The sequence below is a fragment of the Seriola dumerili genome, unplaced genomic scaffold (genome assembly GCF_002260705.1).
Source record: "Seriola dumerili isolate Sdu_G_001 unplaced genomic scaffold, Sdu_1.0 BDQW01000133.1, whole genome shotgun sequence".
Classification (NCBI taxonomy): Eukaryota; Metazoa; Chordata; class Actinopteri; order Carangiformes; family Carangidae; genus Seriola; species Seriola dumerili.
In genome coordinates, this window is record NW_019174388.1 from 114,371 (window position 1) to 135,838 (window position 21,468).

The 21,468-nt window shown below is 42.8% G+C and overlaps 1 protein-coding gene across 1 annotated transcript; it reads right to left on the reverse strand.

Annotated features, from left to right (window-relative positions):
- Positions 1 to 10,053: 10,053 nt before the first annotated feature.
- mcm2 (minichromosome maintenance complex component 2) lies at positions 10,054 to 20,660 on the reverse strand. Its single transcript, XM_022748838.1, has 19 exons — positions 20,638 to 20,660; positions 18,972 to 19,165; positions 18,710 to 18,882; positions 18,236 to 18,363; positions 18,001 to 18,139; positions 17,812 to 17,909; positions 17,430 to 17,551; positions 16,311 to 16,653; positions 16,009 to 16,200; positions 15,169 to 15,262; positions 14,939 to 15,017; positions 13,953 to 14,124; positions 13,743 to 13,869; positions 12,639 to 12,751; positions 11,955 to 12,119; positions 11,498 to 11,572; positions 11,192 to 11,374; positions 10,758 to 10,913; positions 10,054 to 10,432 (listed from the first exon to the last, which is right to left on the reverse strand). The coding sequence occupies exons 1-19, from the start codon at positions 20,641 to 20,643 to the stop codon at positions 10,322 to 10,324; spliced, it is 2,670 nt and encodes an 889-aa protein (XP_022604559.1). The 5' UTR covers positions 20,644 to 20,660; the 3' UTR covers positions 10,054 to 10,321.
- Between the last annotated feature and the right edge of the window lie 808 nt (positions 20,661 to 21,468).

The following is a 21,468-nucleotide window of genomic DNA, read 5'->3' on the forward strand; positions in this document are numbered from 1 at the left end:
TCTTAATGAGCACTATTTTGCTAATTAATTGCTAACTGATTAATTAATTCTTTGTTAAAGTAAACTCAATTCAATTCCAGCCTGTGACTGTAAACTGAATATCCTTATATCAGTTTGAGGATCATCATTTTTTTCTCTGACATTTTTTCTGGGAGAAATAATCCATGTAATAAATTCACTAATGAAAATAATCATTAGATGCAGTCGTACTAAGTAATGAAATTACTTGTTGTGGGTCATAACAACACAGCAAGCAAGATCTAATAAAATAATGTTTCACACAGTAGAAACACACAGCACAAACATGTTTATAACACTACCTGCCTCTGTCTGCGTACACATATATTTACATATTTTTTATACATATATCCATGATGTCTCCAGAACTTGCCCACTGTTCAGATTAAGCCTAAATTAAGCAAAGTACCTCAATGACAGCCAGGTAACATTCTTTGTTGTCAGTACACAGGTCAAAGATGTTCCTCTTCACGTCCACTGTGGCTGAAAAAGACAGAAGCAAAACAACAACAACAAATATTAGCTCCAAGTTAAATCCAATTCTGTGTCTGGAAAGCAACAACAACAGAGGCTTGTAGTTGAAGGGGACATCAGGTGCAGCTGCAGCGTTACCGATGGGCTTGTAGTCTGTAGCATCAAAGGTTCTGAAGGACGAGCCGAAGGGACTCTTCATCTGCTGGTCCATGGCATCAACCTCATCATCGGCTTGAAGCATTGCTGTTCATGAGAGTGTGGAGAAGAAGAAGACCACAATATGTTACTGTTTGACAGCGCACATCGTACGTTAACAATACCTGCTCACACACACAGAGCACTTGTTACAGTCCCTACTTACATGATGGTGGCATTACTGTTGAAGACCACCCTGCACTGGTCCAGGGCAGGGACAGTGTGCAGGAGGTGGAAGGACCTCAGTCCTAATGCTAGCTGGGGGGGGGGGGGCAGCTCTTAATAACTGTAACGGAGCACATGTAATTGCCACCATTATCATCAATGTCATTATTGGAGAAAAGAAGCCTAATTAGCCTCTTGATCAGGTGCTAATGCAAATGCTTAGCCGACCCATATTACAGTCATTAAAATCAATTGGTGGCTGACCACTAAAAATAAGCTACCACAAGCTAGACCCCCCTTCTGTGTCACCTTTGTCCCTGTTTTTTTCACCAATAAAAGGAGAAAAAAAAGCTAATGCTAATGGCTAGCTAGCTGCTTTGCTGGCAAGCTAGCCCCCCTTCTGTGTCACCTTCTGTGCCCTGTTTTTCACCATAAAGGAGAAAAAAAAAGCTAATGCCTAATGACTAGCGTTCGCTGCCTAATGCTGGCAAGCTAGCCCCCCTTCCTGTGTCAACCTTCTTCCCTGTTTTTTCCACCAATAAAGAGAAAAAAAAAAGACTAATGCTAATGCTAGCTAGCTGCTAATGCTGGCAAGCTAGCCCCCCCTTTTGTGTCACCTTCTGTCCCTGTTTTTCACCAATAAAGGAGAAAAAAAAAAGCTGATGCTAATGCTAGCTAGCTGCTAATGCTAGCAAGCTAAGCCCCCCTTCTGTGTCACCTTCTGTCCTGCTTTTTCACCAGTAACGGAGAAAAAAAAAGCTGATGCTAATGCTAGCTAGCTGCTAATTCTAGGCAAGCTAGCCCCCCCGTCCGTGTTGACCAATAGAGAAAAAAAATAGAAAAAAAAAGCTAATGCTAATGCTAGCTAGCTGCTAATGCTAGCAAAGCTAGCCCCCCCCGTCCGTGTTGACCAATAGAGAAAAAAAAAAATGCAAAAAAAAAGCTAATGCTATGCTAGCTAGCTGCTAATGCTAGCTAAGCTGCTAATGCTAGCAGCTGCAAATGCTAGCAAGCTAGCCCCGCCGTTTGCCGTGTTTGACCAATAGAGAAAAAAAATAGAAAAAAAAAAGCTAATGCTAATGCCTAGCTAGTGCTAATTGCTAGCTAGCTTGCTAAATGCTAACGAAAACGGCGGCTAGCACGCGCCCACCCCGCCAAGGCATTGCGCCCAGCAAGCGAGGGCTAGCCGCCCGGCGGCTAGCCCGCGCCCCTCCAGCACAGGCCATTGCGCCCAGCAGCAGAGGCTAGGCTCCGGCGGCTAGCCCGCGCCCACCCTCCAGCACAGGCCATTGCGACCAAGCAAGCAAGGGCTAGCCGCCGCGGCGGCTAGCCCGCGCCCCCACTCACAGTCACACAGACACCAGACACATTGGCCCGCCAGCAAGCGGGCTAGCCGCCCGTGAAGCGGCTAAGCCCGCCCCCCCCAGAGCACAGGCCATTGCGACCAGAAGCAGGGCTAGCGCCCGGACGGCTAGCCCCGCGCCCCCCCAGCACAGGCAATTCGCGCCAGCAAGCAGGGCATTGCCGCGCACGGCGGCTAGCTGCCTGCAGCCCCCTCAGCACAGGCAATTGCGCCCAGCAGCAGGGTAGCCGCACGCGGCGGCTAGCCACGCGCCCCCGTCCAGCACAGGCATTGCGCCCAGCAAGCAGGGCTAAGCCGCCCAGGCGGCTAGCCCGCGCCCCCCAGCACAGGCATTGGCGCACCAGCAAGCAGGGTCTAGCCGCCCGGTGCGGGCTAGCCCGCGCCCCCCCAGCACAGGCCATTGGCCTGAATGGCAACTTAGCCAACTTAGCCCCCCAACTTAGCACCCCCAACTTAGCCCATTCTGACAACTTAGCCCCAAACTTAGCCCCCAACTTGCCCCGAACTTAGCCCCACACTTAGCCCCCAACTTAGCCCCCAACTTAGCCCAACTTAGCCCCTCAACTTAGCCCCCCAACTTAGCCCGCGCAACTTAGCCCCCAACTTTAGCCCCCAACTTAGCCCCCAACTTAGCCCCAAACTTAGCCCCCAACTTAGCCCCAGCAACTTAGCCCCCAAACTTAGCCCCGCAACTTAGCCCCCAACTTTAGCCCCCGGTTCAAATTAGGCTCAAAATGATTTTGAGCTTATAAAGTAATGTTTACAAATAATTCCAATATTTGTAGTTGGAAATCAAACTTTGTAAACCTGCAAAATAAATCTGCATGAAAAATTCAACTTTGCAATATGTCAAACAATTGCACTTGAGGCAAAGAGATGTGTATTTGTTAAGACAGTGTCAATCAAAACTGGACAAATGATCAGTGGTGACGTTAAACAAGACACAGGAAAGGTAGAAAAGCTTTTGTGGACGTCTGTGTTCAGAGATCAAGAGCAGAAAACTGGAAAACTCAGTGTGCAACATTCCCAGTGAGAGACACTGACAAGTATGAATTTTGATCCTTGTCACTTCAGTGTCACTGTGGGAACTTTTGACCAGCGTTTTACAGTTTTCTGCTCTGTATCACAACACAGATGTTGACAAATTCATTTCTTCATTTACAGTGTCTTTGTTTAACCTCAACACTGATCATTTGAAGTTTTGATTCAGACTTTCAAATACAAATCTCTTTGACACAAGCGCAATTGTTTCACATACGCAAACTTGAATTTCTCAAGCAGGTTTATCTTACAGGTTTACAAAGGTTGATTTACAACTACAAACATTGGAATTATTTGTGAACATCACTTTACAAGCTCAAAATCATTTTGACCCTAATTTGAGCCTAGGTACACATATAGTTACAGTAACAACAGTTGTTTCCTTAACAACAAATCACACACAGCAAGTTTCCAAACAAGTATTTTAATATTCAAGCCAATTATTAATAATCACATCCACATTGTTTTCTGATGCATTTGATATGACACTAACTTTAATGTAATAAACAGAATATAATTTTGACTGATCTTAAACATTTAACTATGATCTGTGTGGAAATGCAATTACACAAAATACAAACTGCTTTTAACAGAAATGAATTGAGTGATTTGAGCCTAAATGTATGGGGTGGAGTAATGTGCATGACTTACCATTTCTTGCTGGGCAAGGCGTGGTTCTGGCCCGAGGTGGATTCTGCCATCCCTATAAAAACACAAAAGGAAAAATAAGGATATAAGCAGCTCCTCTTTTGACTATGAAATGTTTTTGAAGCATTCTGAGGACTTCAGGAGATAAAAGATGTATCAATCATCCATTTAAACTTCATTTACCATATACTGTAATAAAAACAAGACTTTATGACTAAATCTGAACAAATGATACATGTACATGTGAAGAAGACACACACAAAAACACTGAAAGAGGAAGAGCTTCTGTCTTTGTACACATGCAAAGCACAAAACTGTAAAATGTGGTGCTCAAAATTCCTGCAAGTGTGTGACACTGAGGTTACAAGTAGAATTTAAATTCAGGTGTGAAAATAGGATCTAAATACTTGTAACCTCAGTGTCATACACTTACAGATTTATGAAGGCAAGGGGATACTGCAGGACACATGGGTGGTCATTGGCAGGCTACAGCAACATGAGGACGAGATGATGACATCATCACAAAGACTCAGAAAATAAGGTTTATTGCCAAGCAGGTTTTCACTTACAAGATATTTGGCTTGGTGTAGTATCCAATTAATGTATTCAGAGGAAATAAAAATAAAAAAAAAAAAAAAAGTAAAATACTGCAACAGTCAAACATAAATATACACTGATACATATATTAAAAGAAAAATAAATAAATAAAACAATACCACAAAACTATGTACAAAAGTGTTTTAGAATGACAAAACTCCTGCTGGGCAAGATGTGCAAAAGGTATTGATTAGGGGATGTGCAAAAGATCAGTGTAGACAATATCTGTCATGTGCAGGGATCATACCTCAAGGTGTTGATGTAATGGGGTTGATTGAGGAGGCCAGATGCAGAAGAAAAGGCAGGTGCTGACCCATCATTGGTGATTAGACTGGACTTCTGGTCCTGATACAGACAAACATGCGATAGGACAATTCCTTTAGATCATACAAGTTCTTTACAATCAAACATGTTAGATCTGTTGTGTGTGTGCGTGTGTATAATAAATTGTGAAGATAGATATGAATATGCAAAAATACAGTATGAATATTATGAAATTTAAATGCAAGGAAATGAGTAAACAACCAGAGTTATGATAAGAATTCAATGTACACACACTATATAACCAACAAATGCAGCAATACAAATATAGATATACTGTAAAGAATCAGCAGTGTGAATATGTACACGTGGGTCTGATTTAATCAGTGTATACACAAGTCTTACTTTTAAAAGTGAATGATAGCATGTTACTCACCTAGACCCTCCTCACTGTCTGGACTCTCTGCCGTTGGTGAGACAGGTGGAAGCGATATTGCATCTGTACTGGCTCAGGTCCTGATAAAGACAGAGGGATGCTGAAATCTCCTGAGAAATGTAAAGACCTAGTTCACTTTCAGTCATGGCTGATCTCCTAACAGTAATGTAAAGTGGTTACAACATGGTGAACCGATCGACGTGTATTCACTCGGTCTACTGGGTCCATACAATCTCAAGTTACAGTCATCAGTTACAAGATGAGCCTAAAGTTACTGACGTCACTAGCTGTACAGCAGCCGACAGCAACAGACACAATCCTACTAACCGCTAAAACGTCTGTCGACAACGTCAATATCACCACCTGAAATGTTTGTCGCTACGGTTTGTCAGTCGTTGCACTGATTATACTTTTAGCTACAGAGCTAGCATTGATGCTACTCGCCGGGCTAACAGGAAAGTTGTGAGCTCGGCATCAAACCGCATCTCTTTCCTCTCAGGAGCTGTCTCCAGCGCTGGAAAGCCACATCGAGAGTTACTCGTGTTGCTTATTTTCTTTGCCGTTGAACGTGGTTTCTTGTCGGGAGCGGTCCTGCGGGATGCAGATGAATATTACCTTTTAGGAGGTTCAGCCACTCCTGTGTGTTTCTGTGATGCTAACCTCGAGCTGCCGGAAGTTGTTCTTCTTCGTGGGACTGAGACCAGACTTAACGCTCCGCTGACTCACACAGCGTCTAGTGTCACAAAGTGGTATTACAACACAGGACAGTGCGAGGCTGGCTGGTGCACATGCGCATTTCAGTAGATAACTGAAATACAACAGATGGAGGTCTTGATCATGACATCACTGTGGCTGCTTCACACATGGTTGATAGTATTAATTCATTTTTTGAACATTTTAAACTAAAGTTCTGGACACATCTTATATTGCACCTTTACAGCACAACCACCAAAGCTGACATTTAAAAGTAAAGCTACATGTTCTTTGCCCACATTGCAAACCGACTTACAGTTTTGACACTTAGTTAAAACAAAGACATTGAGCTTAACTTGACTGATATTGACACATTTGATGCATACAAAAAATATTTTTATTTGCTTTGACAGTATACAAATCTATGCTTGGAATATAAAATACAATCATTCCCTTTTACTTGCATAAAATCTGTGATGTACAAACATTTGTATTTACCCATTTTGCATTCAGGCCAGTAGATGTTGCACTATTCACATGAAGCATCAAGATAAACCCTTTGTGAACCACTTTTGCTGAGAAAGTAAAATCTCCGACACTGTGGGACTCATATCCAGTACCAGGCAGATGATTTCTGCAAGCAAAGAAGATACAACAGCCCGGGAAATTTTACTCACCAAGTATTTCACTTACTGACTGCTCACAAAGCCAGGTTTCAGTTCACTGCAGTCATGTTGGTCTCTGGCATCAATCTTCCCAGTCACCATATGTTGGCAGTCTTTATGTTACGACCCAGCTAGGGGAAAAAGGAAGCAACATAAAACCAGGTGTTATTGGTAAATCAAATTTACTGATTTAATTTATTGCGTAAACAGGAGGGTAAATAAATAAACAAATATACTAGCAAGGCAAGAGGATAACTGAAGTAGGGGAACAGGAGCCAACAAAGAGCCTAACTATGTGATTCTAACCAACCCAAAAACACAAGAAGCAGCACCCCTGTTCTTAATGTGTCCAACAGTCACAGGGTGTGATGCACAATCAGAATTTTAAACCTAGCCCAGTCTCCAACAATCAACACCAGCATCTCAAACCAAATCACAAGTTACACACAAATGTTCCCAAAGGAGGTACAGAGGCGAGCTGCCTATCATGTCAGCCGCCACTAATGATGTGTGGCCCAGTCTCTTAATCTCTCTTCCTCTGATGCTGAAATGGATGCAGCTGTGGTAAGGACTGGTAGGATTATTGCTGCACCAATAGGAGAAGCCGTGGAGTCGGAGGCTCCTCCTCTCTGCTCCGACAGGGACAAGTAATCCATCAGTTAGTGTTAAAATGCCCCGAGCCTTGTGCACAGCTTTTGTACAGCAACAGGCTGTAATAACATGAACAACTGTAGAGTCTTTGCTCTGCACGGCCGCCTACACCTGCTACCTGACCGCAGCAGGCTCCTGGATACACGGTACGAAGTCGCTGCTAACACAGTTAGCATTCATAGTTCAAGGTAAACTTTATATCTTTGTGTTAAAATAATCTTAGTAGCTAATTGCATACATGTCCACATTTGGTAAATGTTATAACGTGTTTTACAATGAGTTCTGCAAAGCGAAGGTGACGTCACCGACCTTAGTGTTAACAGAGACAGCGGGTTGTCAATGTCGGTAAGTCACGGTCACTAAATGATCCTGTTATTACAGTGAACTGTCGTGTCTGGACGAGCTGTTAAAGAGCAGAGCAGCGGACGTGTGTGTCGTGTTTGTTCATATTAAGTTTGGTTCAGTGTTAGTCGGCTAGTTTTCAGCTCCAGTTCATTTCATTATTGATGACAGGAGTCAAAACATCTGTTGGAATGATTCTGTCTCTGTCAGAATAAAGAACATCACTGAGAGCTGAGAACCATCATGACATGTGCACCTGCACAATGACACCAAACTGAGTATTACTTTCTATTCTATTGTTATTTCATGTAAAACGGTTCAGCAGACTGTTTATTACAACTAAGCTGAGGGAGTAATGTATTTTCAGATATCTGTGATCATCTAATCAGAGTGCTGTTTCTTTGGTCTTTCTCTCTATACTCTACAATATGATATTGATATGATTTCTCTCTATTATAATGTTTTTTCCATCCAGCCAAGGTCTGGATCTTTGGGGACACCTACAACCTCTTGCAGCGATGATGGAGGCCCTGCACCACCTCCACCTGCAGTGTCCACACATGAAGATCTTCTCTTCCCAAACATACACACAGTGTCTTATATGATGATATAGTATTTTTTAATGTAACACTTGTGGCCATAACATTGTTCAGTCTGATCAGCTGTGCTATTCCTTGTTCCCTACACCCTCACTATCATATTACACTCTCTGCCCCATGTCAGACATACAACCTACCATCACCTGTAACAAATTTAGTGACAAGTAGGGTCATTTTCCTGTAGACTTCAATACAATCGGACTTCTTTTTGCAACCGGTTGAGTCGCCCCCTGATGGCCATTTGATAGAATGCACTTCCGCATTGGCTTCATTTTCCAAACCCGGAGTCGACGTCCATTTATGTCTATGGTCTGTGACAACAATCCCTGAGAAGCAAGAGAAATAATCTTTTTTTCCCAATTTTTTTTGTCTATGAAAACGACCCCGAGTGAGTGTGAAGTGGGAGACGATAATTTTTCTAAGTTTTTAAAAAACTTGCCTCTGGAGTGTGTTTATACAGATGAAAAAAATTTAGAAAAACAACCCTGGCAAAAAAAATTCAATTGCCTTTCAGGGTTTCTGTGGTAAACTGTAGGGAAAAAAAGATTCAAAATAAGATTAACATGAGCAGAATATACTTTATATTAAATATCAGCAATTAGGCTAAAATCTAAAATATATTTTGACACATTAGTAACCTACAGGTAGTTTGAAATTAACGCATTATACTTCAGTTCATGTGTTTTTTAATGTAAAAAAGTGAATAAATCATCAGAAATTTGGAGGAGCATAAAATATAAACACAAGGACCTCAGAAATGTATTAAACTCAATGTACCTTCCTTTCCACCCTTGATTATGAGCGTGTACTTTGCTTCTTGTTGCATTACATGACCCATGCTGTTCAAAAACAGCAGTTAAGTGTTAAAACATTATGAAATTTACCAAAAAAACCCACTTCCCTTCTTCCTTGGTTGTGAATTTGGTTAAACTCCTGCATCAACGTTTTCTACCTCCAGTCGAGACACTTAGCTGCTAAGACTGCAGACAGTCAGCAGAAATGGAAAGAGCTGCGACACTGCAGAGAGAACAATTAAATGGGTTTCATAACAAGGCAGACGGAGATCTGGACTAAACTCCCTGTGGAGAAAAAAAAGAGACAGGAGAGGTGATTAACAAATACAAGTTTAATATCAAAACACACCTACAATCCAACTGTAGAAACATCACATGGGTTTGTTTTAACCTCTTTAAGTACTTTGAGGTTTTTTTTTCTAATTATCTGCCATTAAAACCTGCATTTTTCTCAAGAAAGGTTTGAAATACAAAACTGAGTCAGTGAAACGTCCTCTACCGTAACACCAGCTGCTGACAGAGGAACCACAGGTGAAACAATAAACCCTTTTTCTACAATAACATGGACATAAACATGTACATCTATTTACAATCAGCCCCACCTGAGGGCAGACAGACAGGAAACACACAGAGGGAAGATCAGCTGATTGTTCCTGAGACCTGAAGAGTTAGATTCTGATTTTTATTCCACATTTCTCTAAAGAACTCACTTTCATCAGGGTTGTTAAACCAAACGCTGTCTCCGACTTTAGAATCAGACTCTTCAGTTCATAATAATTTGACTTTCTGAATGTGCATCTACTCTGTCAGTTATTTATTTCCGGTCAGTACAGACTGATGTTCCCAGTGGTTTACACTGGGAACACCATCATCATCATCATCATCATCATCATCATCAGTGAACGTTTGACCATTAAGTGAGGGATCTTCTTCATGCACAGCCTCCTCTTCCTCTGCTGCTGCTTCAAGATTCAATTCTTTCATATTAAACCAGCGCAGCGTTTAAAGCTCCGGCAGAATTCATGTCTCTCTCTGTGTGTGTGTGTGTGTGTGTGTGTGTGTGTGTGTGTGTGTGTGTGTGTGTGTGTGTGTGTGTGTGTGTGTGTGTGTGTGTGTGTGTGTGTGTGTGTGACTAACACTGTCTGTCTTCTATTGGGTGAAAACTGCCTCCTTCCTCCAGCGGAACAATTTCACACGTTGTGAAATTGTCCTTCCATCAGTTCAGACCCAAAGGTGACTCCGTCCAACATGATGAGAACCCCAAGCACTTTTCCTTTTCTTTTCTTTTTTTTTTTTACACCGATGACCCATTTTGGGCCCAGAAATAGAGTTCATGAAGTACTATTTTAGGGAGGGGGAGCAGGAGGAGGAGCAGACTCTTAGAACTGCTGCAGGATCAGTTTCTTCTTGCCGTCGTGGCTGAACTTGTTTGAGCGGAAAAGGTCGCTGTCGTAGAACGCCGTCAGGTTGTGGATGTTGATCTGTCTCGCCTGGAGGAGGAAGAGGAGGGAGGAGGAAGATGATTAGATCTCTTTTCATACAGGTTAGTGCTTCACAGACTGATGAGCTAATAAGATAAAATATATTTAAAAAGCTATAACGTTAGCAAACAAATAAAATTAAGAAAAGAATAGACAAAATAGAATAAAAGACAGTAATAAAAACAGATAAAATAGAATCAATAATTAAATATTTATACTCAAATGTATTTTTCTTCATCATCTCAGTGTTGCACGTTTCAGACATAACAAACGTGAACACTGAGGAAAGCAGCTTCACAGACGCGACGTGACAGAGATGCTGATCTCTCGTTACCTTGTCGTGCAGGTCTTTCTCCGCCACCTCGACGGTGTCGTTCTGGACTCCGTAGCGGTTCCTCTGGTAGGACACCTGCTCGGCCACCAGCTGTTTGAGGATGAAGAGCAACAGCTCGTTGTTGTCTCTGCGGAAGGCGAGGTAACGAGCGAACGTCTGGACGGAAACACAGAGTTAATGAACATCAGATTAATGAAGAACCAGGGATCATGTTCTCTGTGTTTGTTCTCTCATTATTTAGAGGCTTTTAACAGAGTCACGACGTGTTTTAACCACGGACGCCATGTAGAGTTACTTTAATAATAAGTCAGGATATTCTTTACATGTTTTATGACAGTTTTTATGCATAAAAACTGAGTTGGAATCTGTTATGATCTTTTTAGTTTTGTTATTCCATTATTTTGAAGTAGGACTTTTTCTGTGAAGCCACGAACCTTCCTCATGCTCCTCATCACGCTGAACTTCTGCGTGTCGATGAAGCTCTCCAGCATCACCCTGATGGCCATGTTGACGTCGTCCTCCAGCACGTAGTCCCTCAGGTGCATCTTGGCGTGGGCCTCGGCCATGCGGATCATGGACTCGATATGACGCACCGTGATGGGGATGCTGCCTGTGGCCTGTTAGTGACACCGAAACCGGCATTAAAGTCCAGACTGCCATTGAACGCAGCGGCAAACCACTTTCCGGAGGTTTGTCAACATGTTTAAGAGTCTCTGAGAGGAGGGAAAGTTCAGACTCACCATCGACTCTTTGCGGAGGTCGCTGTAGATGCGAGCCACTTTGTCCTGGTCCATCTGGTTCAGTTTGGGATGAACCTGCAGGCACAAGAAAATTAAATACTTATGGAAAAATAGTAATAAAACTGATTTGGCCTCATTTTCCCACTTAAAACACTTCTTTATATTTCATTGATTTAAAGTGAACTGTTGCATCTAAACTCAAGGAGGCTCAAAACCATCAAGTTCATTTTCAAAAAGCTGCATCATCATAAAACAGATCTGGACTCAAGTCACATAGAAAGTATAAATTTAAAGTTTTGGTTGGTTAAAACAGTCTCATATTTACAGTCTCAAACAGCTGGTGTCTGATCTTAAAGCCACACTGGTCACACAATCATGATCATGTGACTTCAGCAGCACAACCACCAAACAGGAAACCTCTTAAACGTGACTGTGTGTGTGAGCGGCGTGTTCGTACCCGCTCCTTGGCGTAGATGATGTACTTCCTCAGCAGCTCCTGGGGGATCGGCGGCACGTCGGACGAGTTGGGCAGAACCACCTCCTCTAAGGCCACGCCCCCTTCCTTGTGGCTGGGGTGGTGCTTGATGTGGGAGCCGACCACGAAGCGCGCCAACATCTCATCCTGGACGGGGGAAGAAAAAGAGCCAATTACAAATGGAAACTAGTTTATTCCTCAAACTTGGAAAACTCATTTTTATATTTAAATTCACTCTTGACGACAGAATCTAGACGGCTGTTTTAAAATTCAGGAGATTTGGTTTGATATACAACAGTTATCAGATATATTCGGGGTCAAATTTAATTTCAAACTATTTCATCAATGTGTTTATTTCGTGATCCAGTGAAGAAATCAGGAGGTAAATGTTTGAGGATGTTAGAAAATCTAAATTTAGTCCTTATTAAAAAGAGAAGGGTGTGTACGTGTGTAGGTGTGTGGGTGTGTGGGTGTGTGGGTGTGTGGGTGTGTAGGTGTGTGTGTACCTGCACGGGGTCGATGGTGTCTCGGACGACGCACAACACGTCAAAACGCGACACGATTGGCTCCGTCAGGTCGACGTTCTCGGCGAAGGTCAGGGAGGGGTCGTACCTGCCGCCTGCAAGAAAACTGTGTGGGTGTGTGGGTGTGTAGGTGTGTGTGTACCTGCACGGGGTCGATGGTGTCTCGGACGACGCACAACACGTCAAAACGCGACACGATTGGCTCCGTCAGGTCGACGTTCTCGGCGAAGGTCAGGGAGGGGTCGTACCTGCCGCCTGCAAGAAAACACCAGCAGCTGTTTATCAGAACAACAGGAGCACACAGAAATGTAAACATTATATTCATGTACAAACAAATTTACATTAAAGTTATCAATGAATCTGACAACTCCTTCATTGACGAGACGCTCAGTCTATAAATGTTCTTCTGTCAGAAACCTCGGTGACGTTCGACTCTACCTTCCACCTCAGACTCACTGTCAGAATTTGTTTACTTTGAAGTTTTAAGGTCATTGAATGCATCACACACACACTTTATTTTCTTCACACAAACCAGAAAAACAACCCACAGAATCGTCTTTACAGTCGCTTCTGAAAACCACTTTTATCAGAAAGCTTTTCTTATGATCTTTATTGATTCAGTTATATTTGTTTTTAAATGTCTAGGTGAATTTCTTCTCCTTTGTGCTTCTATCATCAATGTAGAAATGTAGAAATGGTTGTGCTGGTTTTGTCAGTCCAAACCCAAAACTATCAAGTTCACCATCACATGAAAACAGAAAAGACAAAAACAAACCTTCACATCTGAGAAGCTGAAGTTATTTAAACATTTGTTAGGTGACTAATTAACCATTAATCATGCCGGATCACTACATTAAAGAGGCTGCGGCTCAGCAACTGTCTCAGCATGAACATGATACAAGGATTGCCGTCATCTGCTGAGCTATTTTAAGTATCGCTATATTTTAAGAGCAATATTCAAGTGAAATATTCTTTTTGTGTCCTTTTGTCAGTTTTAACCTGTTTGCACTGATCAGGAGCAGCACTCATTTGTTTTGTATATTTTGCACAATGAAATAAAGGCTTTGTAGTCTAGTCTACATCAGATTCCCACCGACACCTGAACTCACCACACTGCTCATGGCTTGTACAGGAATCAGCAGTGATGTAAGAACGTGTCATTTGTACTTTAAGGGATCAAGTAAAACGATTTTGAATGATGTGAATCAAAGTGAGCGATGTGTCGTCCTCGTGCTGCCTTACGTACCGATGGGGTTGGAGGCAGCGATGACGGTGCACCTGGCCTGCAGCGAGGTGACGATGCCGGCCTTAGAGATGGAGATGCTCTGCTGCTCCATGGCCTCGTGGATACTCGTCCTGTCTGCGTCGTTCATCTGGAGCACACAGTCGGGTTAGACACCTGGTTTTACTATTTAAATTAAATCTTCGGCTTTAGTTCCTGCCGCGTCTCGCTCACCTTATCGAACTCGTCGATCAGACAGACGCCGCGGTCGGCCAGCACCAGCGCTCCGGCCTCCAGCGTCCACTCGCGGCTGACCGGGTGTCTCTGCACGTAGGCGGTCAAACCGACGGCAGAGGCGCCCTGACCGGTGGTGAACACCGCACGACTCGCCACCTTCTCCACGTACCTGCAGAGGAAATGACGTCATCATTCAGATTCTGGGTTTTCACTGTTATTTTACACCAACTTCAATCCACCGGCAGCTGAAGGCTGAAAGACACTTTAAACAGAAATCACCTGCGGATGTTTGACCCACCGGATTCATTTAGAAATAAATTGCATCTATTTTTAATTTGATCTTTTTTCTTCCAAAATTAAAAAGTAGTTTTCTACAAAGGCACGGGCATCGAAACCCGGTACTGAACGGGCCCCGGGGCTGCATTAAAGACCCGAGTATCCATAAGTAAATATCGGTTCTGCTCTCGGTACTGGAGAAATTAAGAATAAATCTCTCTTCATCTTAATTGAGTGAATATGAGACAATAAGCAATGTTAATTCTGTCTTTAATTAGTTTTTTTTCTCTTACAAAATAACACAAAGTACCGATAAGAGTACCGTTAAATTACCGGATCGATAAGTAGTATCGACAAAAGTAGTTGTATCGTTAACGATGCCCTTCCCTCGTTCTACATTGTTCATAACTGATGTGATTAAACCCTGCAACACTTCAACTATAAATTATATATATTTCAATTTAAACCCATTGCACGAGGACGAGTTCATCTCTTATCACTGTCAGTTTAATTACTTTCTCTATTTGTATATTTGTTTACAACCTGCACAAACTGAGCTGCTGCTAATTGTTGGTTTTTACACATAAATGTTTCTATACATGCATTTTACATTCACCTGTTTTTAGCTGTACATCTACATCCTGTGGTACCGAGAGGAAACCTGATACCGACAGGTGTTCCTTATTATTTGGTACATGTGTACGTACTTGAGGAACTGGGACTTGGCTGTTCCCGGGTCTCCACACAGCAGCACGTTGATGTCTCCACGCACCTTATGTTTACCACCTGGAAGAGAGAGAGGGGGCGGGGTTATAGGATGAGTGGGAGGAGACACACACAAACACTGGGATGAATGATTGATATTTTCTAACCAGCAACTATATGACATTCAACCAGCAACTATATGACAAAAGCAGCTGAAGTCGGACGTTCGTACCTGGATTCTTGGGCTCTCCTCCGAACAGCGACAGGGACAGAGCTCTCTTGATGTCCTCGTGGCCGTAGATGGACGGAGCCATGCTGGCGAAGATCTGCAGACAGGAAACCAGTCAGAAAACATCCGTACAGCAGAGACCTGAAGCCAGGTGCACCAAGCATCTTAAGTCCAACTTTAGGTTTCCTTAAAATGAAAACTGTTGCACGAAACGGCTTCTCCTTACAGTTTTCTCCTTAACGCTTCCTTAAAATGTTCACTTAAATATTTAAGGTTTTTCTCCTCGTCTTCGTTTTACACTTCAAGTCAGTGAAGTAAAGTCCTTAGTGACCAAAGTAATCTTTAGTGTCATTTTTTAAGACCTTTTTTCTTCTGGTCAACTGTGTGAGACGATAACCATCACAACAGCAAACAAACGGTCTCCGTGGAAACTGTAGAAGTTTACTGCTGTAAATGTTTTTCCTTAACAAAAGGAGAAATTACAAGTTATTCTGTGCAACAACCCTCAGCTAAGGAGGAATTAAATCTTAAGTAGAAAACTAATTTTATGCTCAAGTTAAAAAGATGAAACTCGGATATAATTTCATCATCTTTTCTCAGTTTAAAAAATGTTCTTACTCTTTTCTCTCGTACTAATTTTGTGGGAATAAAAACACCTTTGACCAGAGGAGGACGTGTCGTCTGCGCCGACTTTAAAGATGAGATTAGATTTAATGTTTCTGACTTATTCGATAACCTGTGGAACAAAAACCACGAGACCGACGGACTTTTGTAATTTTAGTCCTTGAACTTAAAACTACAGACTTTTACTGGCGTATGATACGTCTGTGTCCGACTCCTCACCCGCTCTCCGATGCGCTCGTCCTTGGACAGGGCAACGATGGCCTTGACGTCTTCGTCCGTCAGCTCGGCCACAGCGACGCCCTCGTCTCGGCGGGTGACGTGATTGGCCAGGATCACGGTGGCGAACACCGGGAAGCCGTTCGCCATGTTCAGAGAGCCGTCGTAGTTGTTGTGGTAGATGCCCGTCAGCTCCTGAGAGAGAGAGAGAGAGTGAACTCTTATTTTCCACTGAGGTGAAGATTCAAACATCTGCTGATGAAAAAGTAAATTAACACTTTTAACTTTTTAAAAAACAGACTCACGATCTCGTCTCCGGGTTTACAGCTGTCCACCAGGTCGGCCAGCAGGATGGCGTCTTTAGAGCGCGGGAGGCGGCCAGCGGCCACTTTACCAGGACTCTCCTGGATGGTGATTCTCTGGTAGTTCTGGTACACCGTCTCCTCCATGTTGATCTCGAAGGGCCCCAGGGACTGACACTCGGGACAGGAGCCCGGCTTCACCTCCTGGTTCTGGGACTGGAAGAACGGCCCCAGCACGAAGTTACACTTGTTACAGTTGTACTTGACCATGCCGAGCTGGGGGAGGACGCCGGTGCAGCTGCTCACCACGCCGCTGGTCCGGATCAGCTGGTTCAGGTGGAGCTGCCTGGAGAGGAGGAGGAGGAGAAGAGGAGGATGAAGAGTTTGTAAAGAGAAGAAAAGCTGAATCTGAAAACGCTGCAGTGATGATTCGTTTTTCTAGATGATTCTGATATTATGACCAAATTTTATTCTATTTTATAATTTTATTCTAAGTCCTGGAGGAGGGTGGGGCTAGCTATGATCCATATACACAGTGTAGCCCCCACCGAGCAGAGGAAATGGCAAAAGGTGCATCAGCGCTGTGTAGCTGAGGCTCTGGACTGTGGCGGAGTCACTTTGTGTAGGACGCCACCATCCTTTCATCAACTGAGATGTTTTGGTTTGGCTGGAAGTGAGCTTCGCAGGCGGTAACCATCTCAGTGTACAGAGGCTTTATTTTGAAAAGTCTGTCGTGCTCCGCAGTGTTTTCTCTTTTCAGCAAACAGGTCGGATTCGAACCCACGGCCGCTGCGGTTAGGACTACGCCTGTGTGGTTCACGCTCTTCCAGCGTAATGTCCTTTTTACATGAGTATGCTGTTGGATGCTGTTTGTTGCAGCGCTCGCCGGCAGAGCCCCGACTGAGCTCCGGAGGTCACATTATATGTTCACATTATAAAATATGATGCGACCAAAGCAACATATAAAAGTATTTTAAATTAGCTCCACCTCAACATTAAAACATTAGTTTTTCAGCAACAGTAATTAAATAATAATACAACACTGGAGCCGGCCGGTCTGCATTAGACAGGACAGATGTTGTACACACGCAGCAGACAGATGTGGTGAAAGTAAAGTATCACCTGAGGGAGCGGATCTCCTCGACCAGCGGCAGGTTGCAGATGCGGACGTGGATCTCATGGGCGATGCGGTCGTATTTCGGGTACATGGCGAGCACCACCTCTTTAGCCGCTTCATCAAACACCTGATGAAAGGACGGAGACACGTGCAGGTTTGTTTTCATGGATCTTACGTTTGATTTAGGTCATTAAGACAAACTGTTGTTTGGTTCAGCTGGTTCGGACTTTTACAAACAAACCAAGAGGAGGAACAGCTGATTTTTAAAGCACCTTTAATGGTTTGTAGTCAAAAACAGGATTTAGAAAAATAGGAATAATAACTTGGAATAATACATTTAAAATGGTCTCCTCTTCACTGTGTGTATGAATAAATAAATAAAATCACCTTCAACATCTCAGTCGGAGCCTCAGGCAGGAAATAGGCCAAAACATGCTCTCTGGCTGCGAGGTCTTCATAGTTCACAACCAGACTCTCCTTATTCTCTGGAATGACAGATCAGACAAACCAGACATCAGTCACGTGTCCACGACAAAGATTTATTTAAGTGTCCTTACATTTCAAGAGCTGAGCTACCTTTGCACATGTCGCTGATCTTCTCCTTGAAGACGTTGTGGCCGTTTTCGTCCACGTGGGTCCGCAGGAAGTTCTTGAAGCGGTTGTAGATTTCCAGCCTGGGAGCCGCCATGGAAACCCACTCCCTCACCGTGTGGCCCTGCAGGGCGGGAAAATATCATTTAGACTCTCTACCGCAGCTGGAACCTGAAACGCTGCATCATCATTACTTTATTACACCAGCAGCATCACAAACCTTCATGTCCTCCAGGTTCTCGATGCTCTCTATCATTTCCTCCTCCTCTCCGTCGACGCCCTCTGCTGCCCGCTCAGCCAATCGCCTTCGCCGAGCCGCCGGGCGCTCGTCATCCTCATCTTCACTGTCTGGATAACGGCAAAATAAAAAAAAGTTATTTATTCTCGCCCTCACACCGGTCTGCTGAGAGTTAGCATCAGGCTACAACTTTAGCTTTCTTTTAAACTTATATTTGTTTACATTTTGGTGAATTAGAAGCATCAAAAGTTGTCGATTTAGCCATTAGCTGCTCCTGTTTCTGATGCACCCATGGATGCATCATCATCAGATCTTCAGATCACACTGATACTGGAGAAAACTTAAAAATGGACTGATTCTCAGGCAGGTTCTGCAGCTATAAACAGTCTTGTTTCTACCATTTCTAAGTGGATCTTCTGTCCTCAGTCACTTTAAATACATGAATATTCCCCTCACCGTAGAGCAGTCCTCTCCTCAGCCGCCCGCTGATCCCCTGCTCCCTGTCCCTCCTCCTCATGGCCTCCTCGGCGGCGGCCCGGGCTCCAGGCGACATTTCCGACAGATCCTCGTCATCCAGGTCCAAACCCTCCGCCTCGTACTGATCCAGCGCCGGGATGGCACGGTAATCCCTGAACAGAGAGAGGAGTTCATCTGGTGTCTAAACAAAAAACTTAATATGATATTTGAAATTTAGAACAAATCCATCGCCCGTCCTCACCTCTCCATCCCGTCCCCGATCAGCTCCTCCCCGTCTCCGTCCTCCTCCTCCTCTCCGGGCAGGGTCCCGTCCCCCAGCAGCCCCTCTGACTCATCCTCGAAGGGCGGCAGGTCTCGTCCGGGGCTGGACGTCAGGTCTCCTCTCCTGGAGGCTCGGCTGGGGCTGGTGGCCATGTGGAACGACTCAGAGGAATCCTGATGAAAATAAACACATTACTCTTTTTAAAAAAATTTTTATTTCAAAATTATAACTGATTGTATTTATTTATTTTTTTTGTAATCGAACCCCTTTTAGTGTCTTTGCCCCATTTGTTTTTGTCTTAATGCGAGTCATAAGAATTTACAGACAAGAACTTACATTGACTTCCTGGCTTTAAAAAAGATCAATAACTGTTTTTATTTTGTGTTTCATTAACTAAAATTCAACATGTTTGTATCTTTAAATGCAGATGATTCATTCAGAAGATGGAACCATTGTTATTTATGGTGGAAAATAACTAAGTACATTTTCTCAAGTACTGTAAGTACAGTTTTGAGGTAATTTCACTTTATTTACGCATTTTTATATGATGCTATTTAACAGATCTACTTGTCTACATATAAAGATAAATATTTCAACAGTTGCTAATTACATTGCAGATTAAGACTTTACATTAAAATCAAATGTTCAGATTATAAAATATGAGGCAACCAACCCAGTGTACAAGAATCGACATTAAAACGTTTACGAATAAGCAATAGTAAAAATAATATAATAATATAACGCTCAACCTGCCCGTTCTGCATAATGTGAAGTACTTTTTAAAGTTATAGTATTTCTTATATTTCATAATAAAGGCTGAACTGACAGTCATCCACAAAGTTACCAACTAACTTTAAAAAGGGCCTCAAAGTCATTTTACCTTCTCAATAGCATCTTTTCAGTAGAAATAAATGTGTTTCCTGTTTGTCTTTAGAGTTGTTTTACTCTCTCTCTTTAACGTGGTTAAATGCCTGAGAATAATGTGCCATGATAACAGAAAGAGATGCAAGAAACTGTAATAACAACAACAACAACAACAACAACAATAATACTGGCAGCTGCTGCTGTAATAATGTAAGATGGAGAATTATAATTAGTCACCGACTCAATAACAGTAATGGTCGCCACATGAGAAGCTCTTTTCTACATTAGACACATCTTGCTGGTGGTTTAAACATGTTTCGTGTGTCTTATCTGTTATTCTCTAATATCTATTCTATTTCTAATTTATTTGCTTTTGATCCACAGACGTTTGAACCGTAGATTTTAAATGAATAGATCTGAACTGGCACTTTGCCTTTGTTTAATTAAACAGGACAAAGCTCTGACAGCCACATGGCAGGTCTGCTTTTCTTTAACAACGAGAACATAATCAAAACATATGCAACAGATAAACGTCAGACTGAGCAGATTTAAATTTTTCAAGCGTTTTAAAGCTTTTTAATTCAGTTTTCTGACAGAAACAGTCTGACTTTCACCCCGTCGTCCATTGTTTTGTCGCAATAAAACTACGAACGTCAAATGTTATTCACTATAACAACTACAAACACATATTATCTGTATTATTTAACTTGTTGCTCCTTCAGTTGACAAATTAAAACAAGAATCGACTCTTTTTCTCCGTTTTTTTATTGTTTTCACTCACCGCCATCGCTGCGTGTCTGTCTGTCTCTGCCTCTTGTGTAGAAACTTCTTCCTCCTGTCGGGAGTCGCTTTTCGCGCGAAACGTACCACGTGATACTCAAAGCCCGCGAAAAGTAATGAATATTCGATTAAGACACTGACGTTCTGCCTCCCGGTTGGCCAGTCCCCTGTAAAGAGGCGGGGACTTAGAGAACAGTGCGTTTGGTTCTATTCGCGCGCTCAGTGAGGCGCGTTCAGCCAGTGTCAAAGTGACGCCAAAGAATTAAAGCGGTGCGTGCTGCTATTGTGAAACAAACGCACACTTCTCTGACAGAGAGCGCAGGGGCAGAGTTTGTGACGTAATTTTTTTCCCGGGAACGTTTGGGCCGCATTCAAATCCACTCATAGCCTCACTTCACTGAGAGGAAACGGCTCAAACAGTTTCTCCTGCTCTTCTGCGTTTTAAAAACAAAATGAATCAACAAACATTTCAAGACAAACACACAGACACCGTACATATACATACATATATATATATATATATATATGTACATACATAAATATAAAATTCCAAAGCAGCAGTAGCTTATATCAGTGGTTCACAACCTTTTTGAGTCACAACCCGAGAACAATCAAGTACACTTTCCTGCTCTGATTAATAAATGCATGGAATATTTCTGGTCTTAAACCTGATTTTAATTTGAAATGCTGAATGGATATATGCAGGACCAGTGATGTCACAGGGAAAGTAATAAAGCATTTCCTTAATCTCATATCTTAATAGGCATTAAAAATTGGAATTGTAAAAAAAAAAAAATCATAAATGGATGATTAATCCATCAATAAATACTAA

Coding starts and splice junctions, on each gene's coding strand:
- mcm2 (XM_022748838.1), bottom strand. Junction 15,018..15,168: donor AGGAGAGCCCAAGAATCCAG/GTACGAACGTCC, acceptor TCTCTCTTCCAG/GTGGTAAACATAAGGTGCGT. Junction 11,375..11,497: donor ACCTCCGCAAAGAGTCGATG/GTGAGTCTGAAC, acceptor TGTCACTAACAG/GCCACAGGCAGCATCCCCAT.